The 18551-nt window shown below is 35.7% G+C and overlaps 1 protein-coding gene across 1 annotated transcript; it reads right to left on the bottom strand.

Annotated features, from left to right (window-relative positions):
- Positions 1–1967: 1967 nt before the first annotated feature.
- Positions 1968–14144, bottom strand: LOC144433737 (annexin A5-like). The gene is made up of 11 exons (XM_078122095.1): positions 13971–14144; positions 10309–10396; positions 9730–9824; positions 8644–8757; positions 7921–8011; positions 7594–7673; positions 7206–7274; positions 5959–6060; positions 4925–5000; positions 3449–3561; positions 1968–2101 (listed from the first exon to the last, which is right to left on the bottom strand). Exons 1-11 carry the CDS (start codon positions 14142–14144, stop codon positions 1982–1984), a joined length of 1122 nt encoding a protein of 373 aa, XP_077978221.1. The 3' UTR covers positions 1968–1981.
- Between the last annotated feature and the right edge of the window lie 4407 nt (positions 14145–18551).

Genomic DNA, 18551 nt, shown 5'->3' with positions numbered 1-18551 from the left:
TTGAAAGAAAACATACTGTAACAGAATACGCGCACTTCATGAAGATACTAATAATTTTAATTTTCAGTTTACATTTGTTGAAATTTGTGCGGGCGGGCGGGTGAGCGAACGTGCGAGGCCTAAGTAAGTAAGTGAGTGAGTGAGTGAGTGAGTGAGTGAGTGTGTTGTTGTTGTTGTTGTTGTTGTTGTTGTTGTTTCTTTATCCCTCCTCAAAGAGAAGAGTTTAACACACAACTCTGTTCACAGTTCTCTCTCGCTCTCGCTCTCTCCCTCTCTCTCCTTCTTCCTCCCCCCCCCCTCTCTCTCTCTCTCTCTCTCTCTCTCTCTCTCTCTCTCTCTCTCTCTCTCTCTCTCTCTCTCTCTCCATGTTTATATAGACAGGCAGGCAGGCAGGCAGACAGACAGATAGATATTACACCTCCACTTTTACAATACAAAATATGTAAAATTATAAATATGTAAATATTGTTATTTATTTGATATTATGTATGTATAACACATTGAGGTTCTCTCATTACAATACAATCTCTTGTGAGAGATACACGTATCGGATAACTGTCATTGTAATCAGTTAAATTAATACACACACACAAATAACCCTATGCAAAGAAATGTATATGCATGTAAACAATCTGACATTGATTTCACTCCAATGGCTATATAAGGCACATTTTATTATTTTCATATAAACATAATTAATAAAATCAATAAAAGACAATCCCAAGGTAGAATTAAAGATTCTGGAAGTGATTCTTTGTAAATGAAAAAAAAATAAGACTGCATCTCAAGGTAGAAGGTAGACGTAAGCTCTTACATGGATATGAAGATATACGTCATGTTTGAATTGATTGTCACAGGGCAAGGAGTACCGGGTATGTGTATGTGAAAACGTAAGAGTTCCTTACAAAAAAAGGGAAAAAGAATTATTTTTCAGTGTCGAGCTCGAGGTTACTCTATAAAATATTTTTTCTGGTAGATAAGTTCAAAAAGGTATACTTGGATCATTTGATTATTTATACAATAAGCCTGAGTGATACTTGCAAATACAACACCAAACAATAAACTCATGATATTGTGAACAAAATAAACCCATTATAAACCTTATATCTAGGGACGGAATTGTGTCATACAATAGCTGACAAACTTGTTATATACAATTAGAGAATAGTCTTCATCTGTACAATTTGAGCTGTAAATCATCGTTGTCGTTGACGTAGTCGTCGTCGTCGTCGTCACCATCATCATCATCACCATCACCATCACCATCATCATCATCATCATCATCATCAGTAGCAGCAGCAGCAGCATCACCACCATCAGGTTGAGCTAACTCGGACACTTTTTGACAATTTGTCTACACTGATCTTTTCATTGCGTGATGGGAATGGTGTAAACACATACTAACAAATACTGAAAAAAAACTTCCACGATAACAAATCCTTCTATGAGTAAAACAGGAAAAAAATCCACTCTTTATTTATCCGGATATGGCGACTCATAAGCTAAAACTACGTTGCCTGTTTCTTCCTATACCCACTGACTTTTCTCATATTTTCACGTTTCATTTTATAATAGCATTTATTTTCATTGATTTTATTTCTTTATAATTTACACATTTCTTCATTATTTTATCAAAACATCTTTTCTACCTGGGTTTTCTTTAACTACCACATTTTCTTCCATAACTTCCCAAGCCCAACGCTCCCTCTTTATGAAAATAAAAATTGTTAATGAAAAGTTCATAACATATAAGTCTAAAAATGGAAAGTACGAATCACTGTTGGTAAAAAATAGTATCACGTGAACGATGAAAATCAACTCAGAAGTCAGAAAATATAGGGATAAAAACATAACAATCGCTTTGGTCAGTATGGGTTGCCATATCGGATCTTGAATATATAACTGATACGTTTTTTTGGCACATATACTTGATGAAGTTGATATCGCCTAGTCGGTGCATGCACAGTAAACATTGCATAGTTTAGTTGACTAAAGCAAGTAGAACCTCCTTGTAGTTGTGGCCAGTGTCATCTCGTATCATTTTACTCAGAGGCAATCCATATTTCTGACGAAAGGCTTCTTTGATTTCCAACAAGTCAATCTAAAACAAGAAATATAAACAGAATTAGGTTAACGTTAGTACATTTGTTGTCCTTAAAGTGTTGAAAATAAGTATAACCACTACAATATTTACACATACAAACTAGACATAAGGATACATTCAATTTTAACCCTGTCCCACTCCTTCTCTTCCTACGAATACAGTGAACTCTCGATAAGTCTTGTCTTGGTAACTTGTTGTTTCGGCTAAGTCGCGAGTGTCACTTTGGCGTCCAGTGTTGTTTCTCTCCGAGGCTATCTGTCTGTCTGTCTGTCTGTCTGTCTGTCTGTCTGTCTGTCTGTCTGTCTGCCTGCCTGCCTGCCTGCCTGCCTGCCTGCCTGCCTGCCTGCCTGCCTGCCGGCCGGCCGGCCGGCCGGTCGGTCGGTCGTTCGGTCTGTTTGTTTCTTTCTTTTTCGTCGGTTAGTTAGTTAGTTTTTTTTTGTTGGTTGGTTGGTTGGTTTGTTTTTGTTTGAATGTTATTGACAAAATATATGACAGAGATCACATTCGGCGCAAGTACTACAACGAGTACCGATAGACTGAGTAATGATATTTGAATAAAATAAAATAAAATAAAATAAAATAAAATAAAATAAAATAAAATAAAATAAAATAAAATAAAATAAAATAAAATAAAATAAAATAAAATAAAATAAAATAAAATAAAATAAAATAAAATAAAATAAAATAAAATAAAATAAAATAAAATAAAATAAAATAAAATAAAATAAAATAAAATAAAATAAAATAAAATTAAATTAAATTAAATAAAATTAAATTAAACAGAGAATAAAAGCAAAATGTAAACGCATTTTATAAAATCAGCTATCTCTGTAAATAATGTTAATAAAGACCTCTATCACCCAGGATCGGTGTCAGTGCAAGTGGACTTAGCAATGAGATTCCAGCTGTACACACAAGTAAAATTAATTAAATTAAAGTAAATTAAATTGAACAATATTACATTACATTATATTATATTACATTACATTACATTACATTACATTACATTACATTACATTACATTACATTACATTACATTACATTACATTACATTATATTATAGTATAGTATAGTATAGTATAGTATAGTATAGTATAGTATAGTATAGCATATAGTAATGTATTGTATTGTAATAAATTATATTATATTATATTATATTATATTAAAAGACATGAAATAAATCAAAATAACATGAAAACAAATTTAAACAACAGCTAATAACAAAAATGCTAATTGGTTTTATAAATTTAAAAAAAAACGACTTATAAAATTAACGTAATATGCAATATTGAGAGTTTTTTATTCTTTATTTTAGAAGCCTTCTGGACTGACAATTCATATTACCTCGCATCTCGTGATGATTATTCTTTGCAGGTATTCATCGTCTGTTCCTAGACCTTTCATTGCACTGTATAGTCTCTCAGCAAAATAACTAGCACGATCTCTTGCAAACACAACTGAAATAAGACAAGCAGAACACGTTAGATCACAGTATCGAGTATGGGTTGGCAGCTTTATGGGATGAAATATTCGTGCGTAAACCTACTTTCATGGTGGTAGTATGTTGGTCACGGTTCAATTTGACGTACTCTTCTTCACTCTGTACGACAACTGAGGTACAACCGACATTATTACAAGTGTCGGCAATTATTCTAAATGTCAGTGAGTGTTGGTTCGAACAAAATACATGGATTTGTACCCTGGTCGTTTTACGTAATGACAACGTGCTAATACGTCATTGGTTCAGGTGTAGCTAGGGGCGCGTTCGATTTGCACAATCACAATCATGATTTATCAATCACAATCATGATTTTACGTTTGATAAATACCAATCACAATCATGATTGGCAGTCATAGTAATCGTGCCCCAAACCATGATGGACGATGAGATGAAAAGATGGCGAACAACGTAATCAGGGGATCGCGCGCTCGTGGTAGGGCTGACGGCAAGTTAGAAATGACGGAAAACATTATGTAAATAATTTGTGTTCGGTCAGATTGGTAATTTGTTTTATCATTGTAATCATTTTCACGGTGAACATCATTTGATTTATCAGAAATGTGCGAAACTTTAAACGAATATTTTCATGTAAGTAATCATGATCGTGGTTGAGCGTTTTGTCTGCAACCTCGTTTCGAGAAATGACGTCAGATTAATCACAATCTTGTTTGGGCAAATCGAATGCGCCCCAGGTCGTTTTAGGTAAAGACAACGCAGGTCTACGTCATGGTCGTGATCAAAATATTAGTCAAAATATTCAAAATCGCCATTAATATTTCCTCTTTTTTCCAAAACCTATATATTGGAGGTATAATTATATTATTCTTTAAATAGCTGTCTTGATGCATGCGGTAAATACTCAGCGAAAATGCCAAATACCATATGTTTACTCACAGACAAGTCTTCTTGTCTGTGGTTTACTCTATCGCACTATCACCTAAGGGCCGGGATGGTTGTTTTGAGTTCTGATTTCGCTATAACACCACATTATTTCATTATTTGCAAAAAAAATGTAGACGAATGTAGATCCTGCTATTGTTTATGTTGTCACTTCTTGACATCGATTGGGTAATTTCATTGCTTAATTTCGGAATTAGCCTTGGAACGGTTCGTTGTTGTTGTTGTTGTTGTTGTTGTTGTTGTTTGCACTCCATGCAACTGTCAAAGGTGGGCAGCGCAAAGAGCGATGACCTCTTCTATTTCAAAGCTAGCGCTATCTGAGAGTTATACGGTGTGGTGTGTCGTCATACATCGTACAATTAGGTATCCAGGTACAAAAAGAATGTCTCCCATAACTACACTGTGGTATTCATACTGACCTATTTTCTTCAACGCAAGCAGCATATCAAAGGAAAACTCTCCGTCAAGCATCTTTTCAATTGGTTTACCGTACATCTAAAAGAAGACAAAAGCATGTAACCTTGAAAGACTAGCGTAAAAGTGAAAATGTTTGTTAACACGTAGTGGTACTATTAACTACTGTACAGCCATTGTGTTTGCTTAAAGTTCCCCATTCGTATTTTCTTTTGGTTTTTGTGGGATTTGTCTGCAACAATTGGAAATGACGTATATACAGTATAGCAGGAATAGCATGTGACTATAAAATGTGAATACATGTACTGTGAACAATAAGCTACGTTGAACAGCCCCGGAGCGAACGGTGAGCTATGAATAGAACACTGTATTCATCGTCTTCACTGTATGTGTGTATTAAAGTGTGAATTACGTGTGGTGCTGGGTAACTGGCACGATTCAAACACAGTGACTAAGCACATGTGTTCTACTATGATACAATACTATCAATGCCATTCATACTGTTGCAGATCACCTTAAAAATATTATTAAAGCTCTTCAATCCAGACATGAGGGCGATACGCACACACACACACACACACACACACACACACACACACACACACACGAAAAAACCCTAACCGATAAACCAACAAGTAAACAAGCATACATACATACATACATACATACATACATACATACATACATACATACATACATACACACATACACACATACATACACACACATACATACATACATACATACATACATACATACATACATACATACATACATACATACATACATACATACATACATACATACATACATACATACACGCACACGCACAAACAAACAAACAAACAAACAAACGACGAAGGCATGAAAAAAGTACATTTCTTAATAAATAATTCATGTGTGACATGAGCGAATAACCGACCTCACTTATTGCTGGATAATTGAAAATCATTATTTTTGTACATGTAAATATTTGTCATAGTCAGGTAGCCATTAATACCACAGACTTACTTGCCTGTTGTAATAATGAGACACTTACTTCTTCGTATTTAAATGAGGCGGCTGCCAACTGATCCCAGCTACGAGTTGTAAATATATCTATAAATCGATCATCATCGGTTCCAAGTCTGTCTTCTCCCTCCTACAAAAAATACAAATCTATTAGCATGCCTTTCAAAATATACTGTAATATGATTAGAATTACTTTAAAATCCAGAAGCTAAAACTATTTAAAAAAAAATATTTTTTCATATTTTCGATTTATTGATGATGTATGCATTTGCTGGAGCGTGTATGATCGTGTTATGTTTACAATTTAACGATATCAGACAAACTTACAATTTGTTGAGCAACAAGTTTGTCGGTCATATCATTTTCATGACACACGGACATCAAGTCAATGTTCACAGTACAATTAACGATTAATAGAATGATGGGTAATATAGATTATCAGAACAGATGAACAGTTTTATGTAAAAGTTTTATTGCTTTTCTGAGAGCAAATTTAAAGTTAATGAAACTAGTAGATCGATATAACAATCAACAAACGAAAGTCTCTAAGAGATCCAACAGGATATACGAATATACAAATTCACTTCCATGACATGTCCGGTATTACATTGTTGTCGCTTGTGTAGTATGGTTAAATTGATTTGGGCATGTGTGATGTCTAAAATAAGACTTGGATTCCATTCAGTTTGACCTATATATTAGGAAAGCTTCACATTTTTTAATGCAGGGAATGCATCACAAATCATACACATTTTGATGCTGAACGAAAGAACGGTTAATTATAAGCAGGCATTAAAGTCAATGGGGGTATATAGTTATTATAAACCCCTTCCTAGTAGCAACACAACACAACACAACACAACACAACACAACACAACACAACACAGCACAGCACAGCACAGCACAGCACAGCACAGCACAGCACAACACAACACAACACAACACAACACAACACAACACAGCACAGCACAGCACAACAACACAACACAACACAACACAGCACAACAACACAACACAACACAAAGCAAAACAAAACAAAACAAAGCAAAACAAAACAAAACAAAACAAAACAAAACAAAACAAAACAAAACAAAACAAAACAAAACAAAACAGAACAGAACAAAACAAAACCGTACGCGTCTCTAAGAAAATTGGTGATCTGTTTCTATAAACATAAAGTGTTAATTAATTATGCGATAATAATAGGCTGTCTATCAGAAATGTCACTCGGAAATATTGTTGATAAATTATGAATCATCGAACACGGTAAAGTACCTCAAACATAAGTCTTGCGTCAGATCTCGCAAAAGCCTCTACTATGATATGTGGTTCGTCCCTGCCTCCCTGAAATTGAATACATAACATATTTTATTGCAATCCATTGAATCATTATGGTATTTTAAAAAGAAATGTATTTAATCAATGGACACGAGTGATATGAATATAACACAGCACGTAAAGACTAGACCAGGCTAGGACTATGCAAATGTACATGTCTATGTTATAACCTTTCCAGACTAAAAAAAGGTATCGTATTTCAAATTCATCTTTCAAAAAAAAATATGTGAGTAAAGATACAAATGAAAATAAAAACAAACATGTTTGTAGTAGTAACAGACAACATTTGAGGTGCACTTGACGAAACCAAAGACTAACGTCATACCTCAAGTAGTTTCAGTAGTAGTTTTTCGAAGTCACCAGTGGTGTCGCCCTTTATATCATCTGCTAATGTGTTCTTGTATTCTAGCGTAATGAAGGCAATGAGATGTGTTTTGTAAATAAAAGTAGAAACGTGTACAAATTATTTAAAGAATGGAAATATTCTAAAATCAGTACATCTATGTATCAACGAGACGGGCTCGTAATGACTTAAATAGATACGTATCACGTAGTAACTTTTAATGAAACTTTAAAAGTCAGATTTTGACATAAAATAAATCATGAATGGTCTTTAATCATGTTCATTAATCAAAATTTAACTCTTTCTTACTTTGCTTATAAACTCTGGATATTTCCTGTAGTTCCTCCTTGGACCTAAAGCAGAGAATTTCTAGTAACACTTCTTCATCTGTTCCAGGACCCTGGAAATAGAAGCAATGTGTAACCATTGGGGGCGCTATTCATTTGCGTATGCAGTCATCTCCCACGAGTTAAAAAGACAGATTTTGTGAAAAGGTTGACACGTTGTTGTTGTTATTGTTGTTGTTGTTGTTGTTGTTGTTGTTGTTGTTGTAGTAGTTACTGTTGTTACTGTTGTTGTTGTTGTTGTTGTTGTTGTTGTTGTTGTTGTTATAGTTACTGTTGTTGTTGTTACGTGTTTGCTCATCCTTTCTGTTAGTTTGGCCATCATGTCATATCTCAATTCGTAAATCAAACATAATTATATACGGATTACAGCAGATTACTGATAAACAAAGAAAATATTGATATAATGAGAAAAGACAAAAGTGCGAAAATGAACTTTAGTTCATGTGGTAACCTTTCAAATACCACGTTGCACATGACAACCGACTACTCCGCCTTGGTTTGAATGTGAGTACGAGTGTATATGTGAAAATAAAAGATACGGATACAGTTGTATGGTGTAGATCATCAAGCCATCACCACAACAAGGGAGACGTGGTATACGCATGAAATTCGACTCTGGCTAACACGCCTCTCTGTATTTCCTCTACACACCACTTCATATAACTAACTGGGTACAGTTACTTACACTAATTGTTTCATTCAGCAGCCATGCATCGTATTCAGCAGTGGTCTCTAATAAATGTACTAAAACTTCCTCATAGTCGCCACTGACTTCAGATTTTATATCCTTTATCAAATCCTGCAAGAGAAGATGTCAATTCTTAAAGTGGCCATATAGACAAGGATTTGGTAATTATTTTGCATTTTTAATTTATAAAACAATTCTATCATGGCTAGCTCTCTACTTAGGAAATCAATGTGAAACGACAAAGACCAAGTCTGTGTTTGTCACTCAATACATTGCAAAAAGCTAAAAAAAAATGTTTAAAAAGTTTGTTATTGTCCGTACAATAACAATAATTTTACACGTTTATTAATTTTTTGCAATTTATTGAGTTACAAACACAGACTTGGCATATGTTGCTTCAAATTTTTTTTTCAAGTAGGAAGCCATGATAGAATTGTTTGATAAAATTCAAAATAACTACGTAATCCTTATCCATATGCCCACTTTGACATAATTGATACTTCGTTTCATTCCATTAAATTTTGGTTAAAATGGCTGAAGTGTTAAAAGTGTCATTTGGAAGTCGTATGTCCTACCCCTGTTGTCAACCCCTGCCATCCCCTCACCAATAAAATCGTTACACTGTCAGTTCTAATGCTATGCAAAGTGTGTAATTACAACAGTTACTTCGTGTAATATACATTATTGGTTGCAGGTACCCTGAATGATGCAACGAACGCTAATAACCACACGCACCTTTTCACCGCCTTACACTGTCTTCATTAACGGATTTATAAGGACTTGACTGTCCAGTACAGAAACGGTGACGTCGGAGACACTATCGTATCCTCTTAAATGAATTTCCTTTTAACTAATACGGAATATACAGTACCCATTCTCTTTGTAGATTTGCGTATCGTCGTCAAAAAATTCATATTCAGGTAATTTTTTCTTCAAAGTGTGGCCCCACCTCCGAGCCTCATAGGAGAAGATTAACTAAAGGTTAACATCAAGTGTACAGAACATAACAAGTACACTAAAGATGGAGTAGGCGACATCCTCGCAAACATACCAGTAATGTCTACATACTTTACATATACCTACCTTGCCGTACCGTTGTTTATACGCTAGTTTGATTTCTTGTCTTTGTAAGTTGCAGACGGTTGTGAGTTCTTGAATTAACTGGTCATCTTTTGTCCCTGTGAAAATACAAAAAACATTGCTTCCCCACATAAGCTAAACAACAACAACAACAACAACAACAACAACAACAACAACAACAACAAACTACAGGGTAGACTAGAAGTGACTCTTTGACATCATCGACTGACTGTCGGTCGATAAATTTGAACAGATCGATTAATAATTAATCAATCAGTAAATCAATTGACCTGTTGATAAATCAATAAACCAATCCATCAAATGGCTACAGGGAAAACATATGTAGAACAAATAAGGCTGATCAACCTGACCAATGAAGTAACTGTTGTCAGTTTTTCGACTTCGACTACTAGACTGTATGCCATGGCCAGTCGCTCTCATTGACTCACTCACTGTACTGACTCAAGATGAGAGAACTTGTAATTGGTCATTCGACGGGTGCCTGTAACTATCTAAAATGACGAACCTATTAAGTCACAAAGCCAGACAGAAAATCGGCCAATAATCAGTCAGCTAACTTACCGACACCATCCATGGCAGCTTTCAATCTTTCAGCCGATTTCATCGGATCAAAGTTCAGCAATGGTCGTACCGTTCCATGGTAAATAGCCTAAAACAGTGACCATAGCAACAATGATTAAAACAACCGTGAAATCAAGTGAAACAATTCAATTAAGGTAAACCACAGACAGTGGAATCAACTGTCTACTGATAAACTAGAGCTTCGTCTCGACAGATGACGCTTAGTAAGATAATCGCTATGACAACACGGACAATATTTAGAATCTCCATCTTTCTCAACAGTTCAAAACAAGGTTTATCAAACACACAGCCTAAAGCCGAGGTTATCCAAATAGCGCACACGGTACATTGTTACTATTTATAAATATGTGTCTTCGAGAAACAAGTATGATTTCGAAGATGAAAATTGCTGATAACAAAAACAAGGTAAATATCTAGCTCTCCCATTTCTCAGTTCGAAAGAGTCTTTTACATTTTATCAACAGCTACATCCGGGCCATCCAAATAGCATCATGGTACATTACACTGTCGAAATTATGTTAAATTTTGAGTTGATAGTTTTCGAGTAGAAAAAGTTGACAACATACCAAAATTTAATATTATGATTATTTTAGAACTTAGACCCACAGAAAATCAGAAAATCTATGGGAGAATTAATGTTCATGAACTCTGGGTTCGTACTTAGTAATGAAAATTTGTACACACAGAGTAAAAAAAATTACTCATTTGAAATGTTTCTGAGACACGTGACAATATCATCCTGTTGTAGTATACCCCAGACGATGCTGACGAGACGCCAGCGAAAATTTTGGACTCACTTCCAAGAAATATTTTGACTCTGTGCGTAGATATTGTAAATTTATATTTGTAACTGAAACCTTTGCCATTCGCGTACCACTCATATTGACGAAACCATTTTTGCTGGAATAAACTTGTTTTTCGTTTACTACCTAAAACCCACACTATGCATGCTAAAATATATAAACAACGGGTAGATAAAGGTGTGATGTGAATGTACTGCGACATTTCGTATACCCGTCATTTGGATTGCCAGCCTGCAAAGCATTCTAGTTTCCCGGGGACCCGGCAAAACATGCTAGCACTTGCCAAGAATTCGGACTATAAGGGATCCTTTGTGTCAAATGTACACCTCTATTGTATTCCTATTATCTGGAGAAACTTTATGTACAATGTGTTTAATAGTATTTATAACACTGAATGTTAACAGAGCTGTGACGTACTCAGTGGTGGTTACGTGGTGTCCCTATGAATACACCAATGGAAAGTCGTTGTACTAATATTAGACCACTAATGAACAGGAACAGTGATTTCTTTACCATTGTACATGCATAACAGGTATGTGTGTGTGTGTGTGTGTGTGTGCGTGTGTGTGTGCGTGTGTGTGTGTGTGTGTGTGTGTGTGTGTGTGTGTGTGTGTGTGTGTGTGTGTGCGTGTGCACACAGACGAGTTAGTCATAATGATTTGTCACGCAAAAGTCTGCATTAATGGTATATAGTGCTCATTTTGGACTTGCCAATGCATCTTTTTTGTGTGTGATACGTATAATTTTTTCCGTTTTTGCTGCCTGGGAGAAAACTAGGTAGAATCGAGTAACTTGACCCCATCGTTTTGATTTAGACACTTACAATTTCCATCGTTTTGAATACATAAAAAACAACAACTACTAACCATGATATGGCATTTAAATTTGCTGTTCAAGTTATAGACAATTTGAATCTCCTCTACAATGTTAGCCTATGGGAGAAATTTAGTTTCTGTATGGTAGTAAGCGATAAAGATGGCTCAACGATGTCATTTCGACGTACAATTAGATGTTATTCGCCAAGACATTTCTTAGCTTACCCAAGGAAAATACTCGTCGGCTAATGACAGTGACAACCCTTAGGTCATGAGTATTTTCCGGCTGAATGAAGAAAAATATTGGAAAATAACATAATTAACCAGCGCCAGTAACATCAAAGAAAAATCGGAAAAAATAATAGCAATTTTGAATGTTTTGACCCATATTTCGAACACAGCAGAACAGTGACGTGGACATGTACACGCGTTGTCGTGAAATAGACGCGCATTTTCGTGATCACGTAGAACGAGTATTTATTCCATATGTTTTGTTCAACTTAGCTAGTGCATGATATAATTTACTGTATGACGACATGACGTCAGTCAAGGTTAAGAAGCCGTGCGTACAAAGACATTCTTTATTTTAATGATGCGGTGACCTTGATACACGTTCCAAGGTACTATTAGCAATTATCGACTGTCAGTCAAATGGCTAGTGTATCACGATGCAACAGGTGGTTGGCAAATGGAGTGAAAAATCATGGAGGTAGACGATTCCATATCAACGCAGTTTACTCGATGGTCAATGCCTGTGAATATGCACCAGTTTTAGGAATGTTAAACTACAAAAATGTAGATATATACAAAATGAACGATATCACAGGTGTGTGTGTGTGTGTGTGTGCGTGTGTGTGTGTGTGTGTGTGTGTGTTTCGTTTGATTGATTAACATTACAGAGTTTATTGTTATAGGCCAAAACGTATTAATTGTTTCTGGTAACTCGACCCAACCTAGTTTTGCACTGCCGATCGATTTTAAAGGTAATTCGAAATAAAATTGAAAAGTCGTGAGAGAAATGGTCATGAGATTTGATGACATATCGTCTTATGGTTAAAGCAACATGGCAAAATACAATACAGTGTAGAGGACAATGTCGTCTGCATATAATACGGAAAGTGCGAAAACATCGATGAGAAATCTCTGTTGACCTCTACGTACATTGTAAGAACCTGAACCAGACGAAAATAAAAAAAAATACAATATATAATAAAAACATTCCCTACCTGCCCACCCTGTTTTGAGATTTGGCGTTATCGGAATCACACCATTTGTATTCTTTTGCCTAATTCACATTACACAGTTTATTGATAAACATGTTATATCCGCATCTTTAAAGGGTTCGCAAAAACCCCTGGTCCCGAAAGTAATTATACGGTCAGTGTTTTTCTTTTCAAGTATTGTGAATATTAAATTTTTTATAATGAACTTGCTTCGACCTCTATGATTTTCACTGCAAATTAAACTGAAACATTGCCGTGATAGTGAGGGTATGACATAATATGACGCGGCGTAAAGTATCAGGAATCTGTTCTCAGATTGTGGTTAGAGTAAGCGGGTTTGAAAAACAACCGTGTGCTTCCAGAGACAGATATGGTTGTATGATTTGTTACGTAACTTTGAAAGAAGACATTGTCAAACAACGACAGATTTACATGGTCAAGTATCGCCTGAGATTTGAGCATCAGACTCGAAACGTCACGGCGTCTGAGCTTGTTATGTTCCAGAACTGAGTTTACGTTAGGTTAACGAGGCCTCGCTGTCGTTAAAATGTCAGTTATATCATTAATTTACCATTCTACTATTATATAGAATATCAACCTTCAAGTTTAAGTTTACGGTAACATGTAAATCAATACCGTTATATTTGCAATCGATGGCGAAAGGTCGTGTAATGTGATACAGCCGATGATCTACGCCTTTTCAAATTCTGACCCTGCAACGACGGAAACTTACTTTTGTAAAATGTATTATTATAAAAAAAAATTGTGTGTGTGTATGTGTAATTGAAAATTATACTTACAGGTGCTCCTGGTGGGGCGAACGGCTGCTTGGCTATCTGGATAGGACCGTGTAGACCGACGGCCACATCAGTGTTCGTTAGGCGTGCTGTGCCTTCCTGGGTGGGGGACACTTTAGAAGCTTTTTGCTTCTTCTGCGATGTCGAGTTCTTTTCTTTCGATGAACCAGACCCCATCTTTTTTTCGGTTTCCCCTGGTGAAAGCAATTGATGTGAAGGAATGCGGTTCTCTTTTTAAATAACAAAATGGCGAGTGCGTATTTATGGAACGCACAATAGCACTATATATCGAGCCAAGATTGGCAAAGCATGACGTGTTTACTCCATAGCCATGGGAAACACCACAACTTAATTTGCATCACAATCGGAAATTGACACAGGGAAGGTTTCGGATCATTTACTCGCGTGAGTGGCTCGTCTACAGAATGTAAATCCAGGATGTTAATTAAATGATATCTTTTTAAAGCGGGTTTTCTATGTAGGAAGGGACTCTGATACCGATAACAGTGACGAGATATGTGATACTATGAACGGAAGCTATAATGCACCTGTAACTTTGTTTTCGCCTTTCGTCTTGTTGCTATGTTGTGTTGTTAGCATCAAAACGGATAGGAAAAAGCCATTACATGAAGCTAAGTAATGCAACGTCTGTATTTACAAAAAAGGTCAATATAGCCACATCATGATCCAACCTCCTGTTGTGATCTGTTATGTATGCAATGCTAGATAACGGGTAGTGCACTGTACAATAGGCACTTTGCAACTTTTAACGTTCAGGCAGTAGATCAGGTGACTGTGCGATGGCGATGGGCATATTATAAAATATTGCCACCAGTATCGTGATTTCCACGGTTTTGCCGATATCGACCTTCAAATGACCTCGTGGAATGTTACGCTCTCTGATTTTAACGAGCCTTTTGACCAACTTGGAATGAATATATTAAAACTAAGCGTAGTACTTTTAATTTACATTAATTGCAGACAAGCGCTGACCACAGACTGCCTCATTTAGATCCGGAGTTCATTGTCACTCCGACGGATAACATCTAGGCAGAGTTGTCAAAGTCATCAGATTTTGTAATTTCGTGAATGTATCAACAGACACGAATTAAAAAGTGTCTTAGTTAAATCAGTTACATGTAAAACTTTAAATTTCCTACAAAATCACAAGCTTTGCACGCATCTGCTATGTACTGGGTGGGGGGGGGCTGGAGCTGTCGTGTAACTTTTTATTTGAAATTGAATTTCTTCATAACAGGAGACACATACATGATGAATGTATCAGCGGTAACACTGAATACAGCTTTGATATTCCAAAAATAGCTAGCCTGGTAAATTTGGAAAGTATGCAGTAAATGTTGAATAGAAGTTTGAGGGGACCAAATGGGGAATCGAAGGGAGTTTTTGCGTTCCCGCCAGTAACACATACAATCATGTACATGTACTTGGAAATTGTGATATTTGTAGCTAGTTTCTGCACTTGCAGCACAACAATTGTTTCTAGTTCATACCCTGGAAACAATTTTATTTTCTGTCTTGAGTTGGGCAACATATTTTTTCCCCTACTTTTAGCAGGCAACAAAGATTTTTTCCGAAAATCCTCCAGCTCCCTTCCCCTGAAATCAAATGGTGTACCCTTACCTTCTATGGCTTTTTATTGTTACTTGCGATATGCTCTATGCAGGTTCTCTTAAACTGAGCTCCTTGGGTAGGCCAACACGGGGTGGGTAGGTACGCCTTACTACAAGCCACCTTAGAATCATGCAATTCACTCTTTTATTCACAGTCGTAAATTATAATGCAATTAATGCTTAAAGGCTTAGTTTGGATAGAAGTGATAAAAACAGTTGTTTGGTATCATGGTAGATTTACTGAAAAAAAAAAGGTTGGACCGGAAGAATGGTCCACTGCACTGCTATATGTCTCCGACTGATACAATAACACTATAATAGTGGTCTGAGCAATAACACACTGTGTACAAAATGCGAAAACACGGGCAATAATATGACAAAATTGCTGAATTCTTTATCGGTGCTTTTTTTTACCCTAATACGGTACACAACTGACGATTTCTTGATCAACAGGCATTCACGATAGTTTGTAATTGATGAATTCGACAATTAATTTATTCATAATTAAACACTAGACTGAGAAACAGATCTAGAACTGTCGCTTACAGATTCGGCTTGCTCGTTTGTCAGTCACCGATCGCATAATTTAAACTGAAAAAGTCATTTGCTGCAATCTCAGATTTTCGCGTTAGTCCTATTTTTTATATTACCGGAGTGAAAATAATTAGAAATGATCACAGAACTTGAAATATCGTATGATACTTTTTAATAAGATTTTTTTTTAATTCGAGGAGAAACAAAAGTTACAACACAAAAGATTAGATACAACAAGAAAAGCAATTTATGAAAAAACTTGTGTGGTTCCCATTACACTCAATTTTAGAATAGGTGGGGGTAGGTAGATTTTATTTTTTTGAAATTCTTTTTCAATATGTGTCTAGTTCAGGTAGTTATGTTTTCCATTGTTTTGTATATGGATTCTGTGTTATTGGTTTCTTCCCATTACAGATTGAAAGAACAGTTTTATATTGTCAGTTTCCGCATCTACTATTTCTCGCGAGACTTCACACACAATTTTTGAGATTTTATTTATTTTTTCTCGCATACGTAAACAAGAGTTTAGGGTCGACAGTGAAAAATGAGGTGGGGGTCGGGTAACTGGAACCAAACAAATTTGTTAGGCCTTATTACAATGCAATGGATAATGAAATAAACATCAGAATTTTCCAACTTTTGCTTCGTATGTACGGCTACAAGCCATCTTTTCTTTTTGCAACATGAAACTCAGTCTGTTTATTAATTTGGCAACACGGACATTATTTACTTTCATAGCAGGATTGGAAGAGGGAAAACCTTTATTTAATTTGCAACCATATCCATAAACTGTCTTCTTTTTTATTAGTAAAAGGTGCATGTTTTCAAAGTGTGCCAAAAGAAATATCGCTTATGAAAAGCCTATAAAAACAACTTTCTCATCTTCGCTAAATCTCACACTCTGTGGCTAAATCTGGCCTCGAATCATCCATTCCCGTTTCTTTTTCATTTCAGATAAATCTCCCAGTCACCCAGACTTGTGTTTCCGTTAAGTTCTCTATTCTTTATGATATTTTGAATAACGATTATTTCAACAATTATTATAACACATTGATGCGTCTACTAAAGAAGCAAACAAATGCCGTATATCTAATTATTATATATCCATTGTTTTGTATTGATTTGTTCGATTATTTTCACAGTTTACGTTGACATAAATCTTTATTACTGCCGTAAATCGATGTGAGGGGAGTGTAAGTTTGTATAATTGAGGAGTTTATCCTTGATGCAAACTCATTGAAAGGAGCACGTTCAAATAAAAATACCGCCAATGGCGTTGTAGCACAACTGTAGTTTTTAAAAATGTTTATCCATATGCTAGTCTATGCTAACAATAGGTGTTTATTTGCTGAATAATTATCCAGTTGCCTATCCAACCATGTTGCTATCTTTACGATAAATGCTATCATTTGGCTGTTGCTATGGGCGTGGTCATGTTGTTAGATATATTTGCATACATTTGTGTATGTTTTTGTTCACTTGTGTATGAATTCCTGATATTGTCTTTGCAATATACGTGATCATTTGGCTGTTGCTATGGGCGTGGTCTTGTTGCTAGGAAAATTTACATACATTTTTTGAATGTTTATTCAATTGTCTATTAAACCCTGTTGTTACCTTTGTGAAATACACCACCGTTTGGCTGTTGCTATGGGCGTGGTCATGGTTACTAGGGTATTTGCATACATTTTTTGAATGTTTATTCATCTGTCTTTCTATTCCTGTTGTTATCTTTGCAATATACGTGATTATTTGGCTGTTGTTATGGGCGTGGTCTTGTTGCTATGCAAATTTACATACATTTTTTGGATGTTTATTCAATTATCTATTAAACCCTGTTGTTATCTTTGTGAAATACACCACCGTTTGGCTGTTGCTATGGGCGTGGTCATGGTTGCTAGGGTATTTGCATACATTTTTTGAATGTTTACTCACTTGCTTACCAGATGATGTTGTTATTTGACCAAAATATACTGCCATTTGGTTGTTGCTAAAGGGCGTGGTCATGGTCGCTAGGGCCAATTTTGTCAAAATGTTATTAAGAAAATCTGCAGAATAACAGTTTCAGAAACATCTCGCCAAGTTTCAGACTAATTGACCAAGTACTTTTTGAGATATAAGTTTTTGACCAAAAATGAACATTTTTACACCTAATTTGCATATCACTCATGGAATCATGGTATGCTTAATATTTCTTCGTCCATACATCCCTAGATACATTCCCATTAAATTTCAGCCCAATCTGCTCAGTAGTTTTAGAATTATAGATTTTTAACCAAAAAGACACATTTTTAGCCCTAATTTGCATATCACTGATGGAATCATCCCGTCATGAACAAATCTTACTTTACACCCCCTTAAGAATGTTCCCACCAAATTTCGCACCGATCTGCCCAGTAGTTTCTGAGTTTAAGTTTTT

Source organism: Glandiceps talaboti, chromosome 4, assembly GCF_964340395.1.
Source record: "Glandiceps talaboti chromosome 4, keGlaTala1.1, whole genome shotgun sequence".
NCBI lineage: Eukaryota > Metazoa > Hemichordata > Enteropneusta > Spengelidae > Glandiceps > Glandiceps talaboti.
This window is presented reverse-complemented; position numbering and strand designations above follow the sequence as displayed.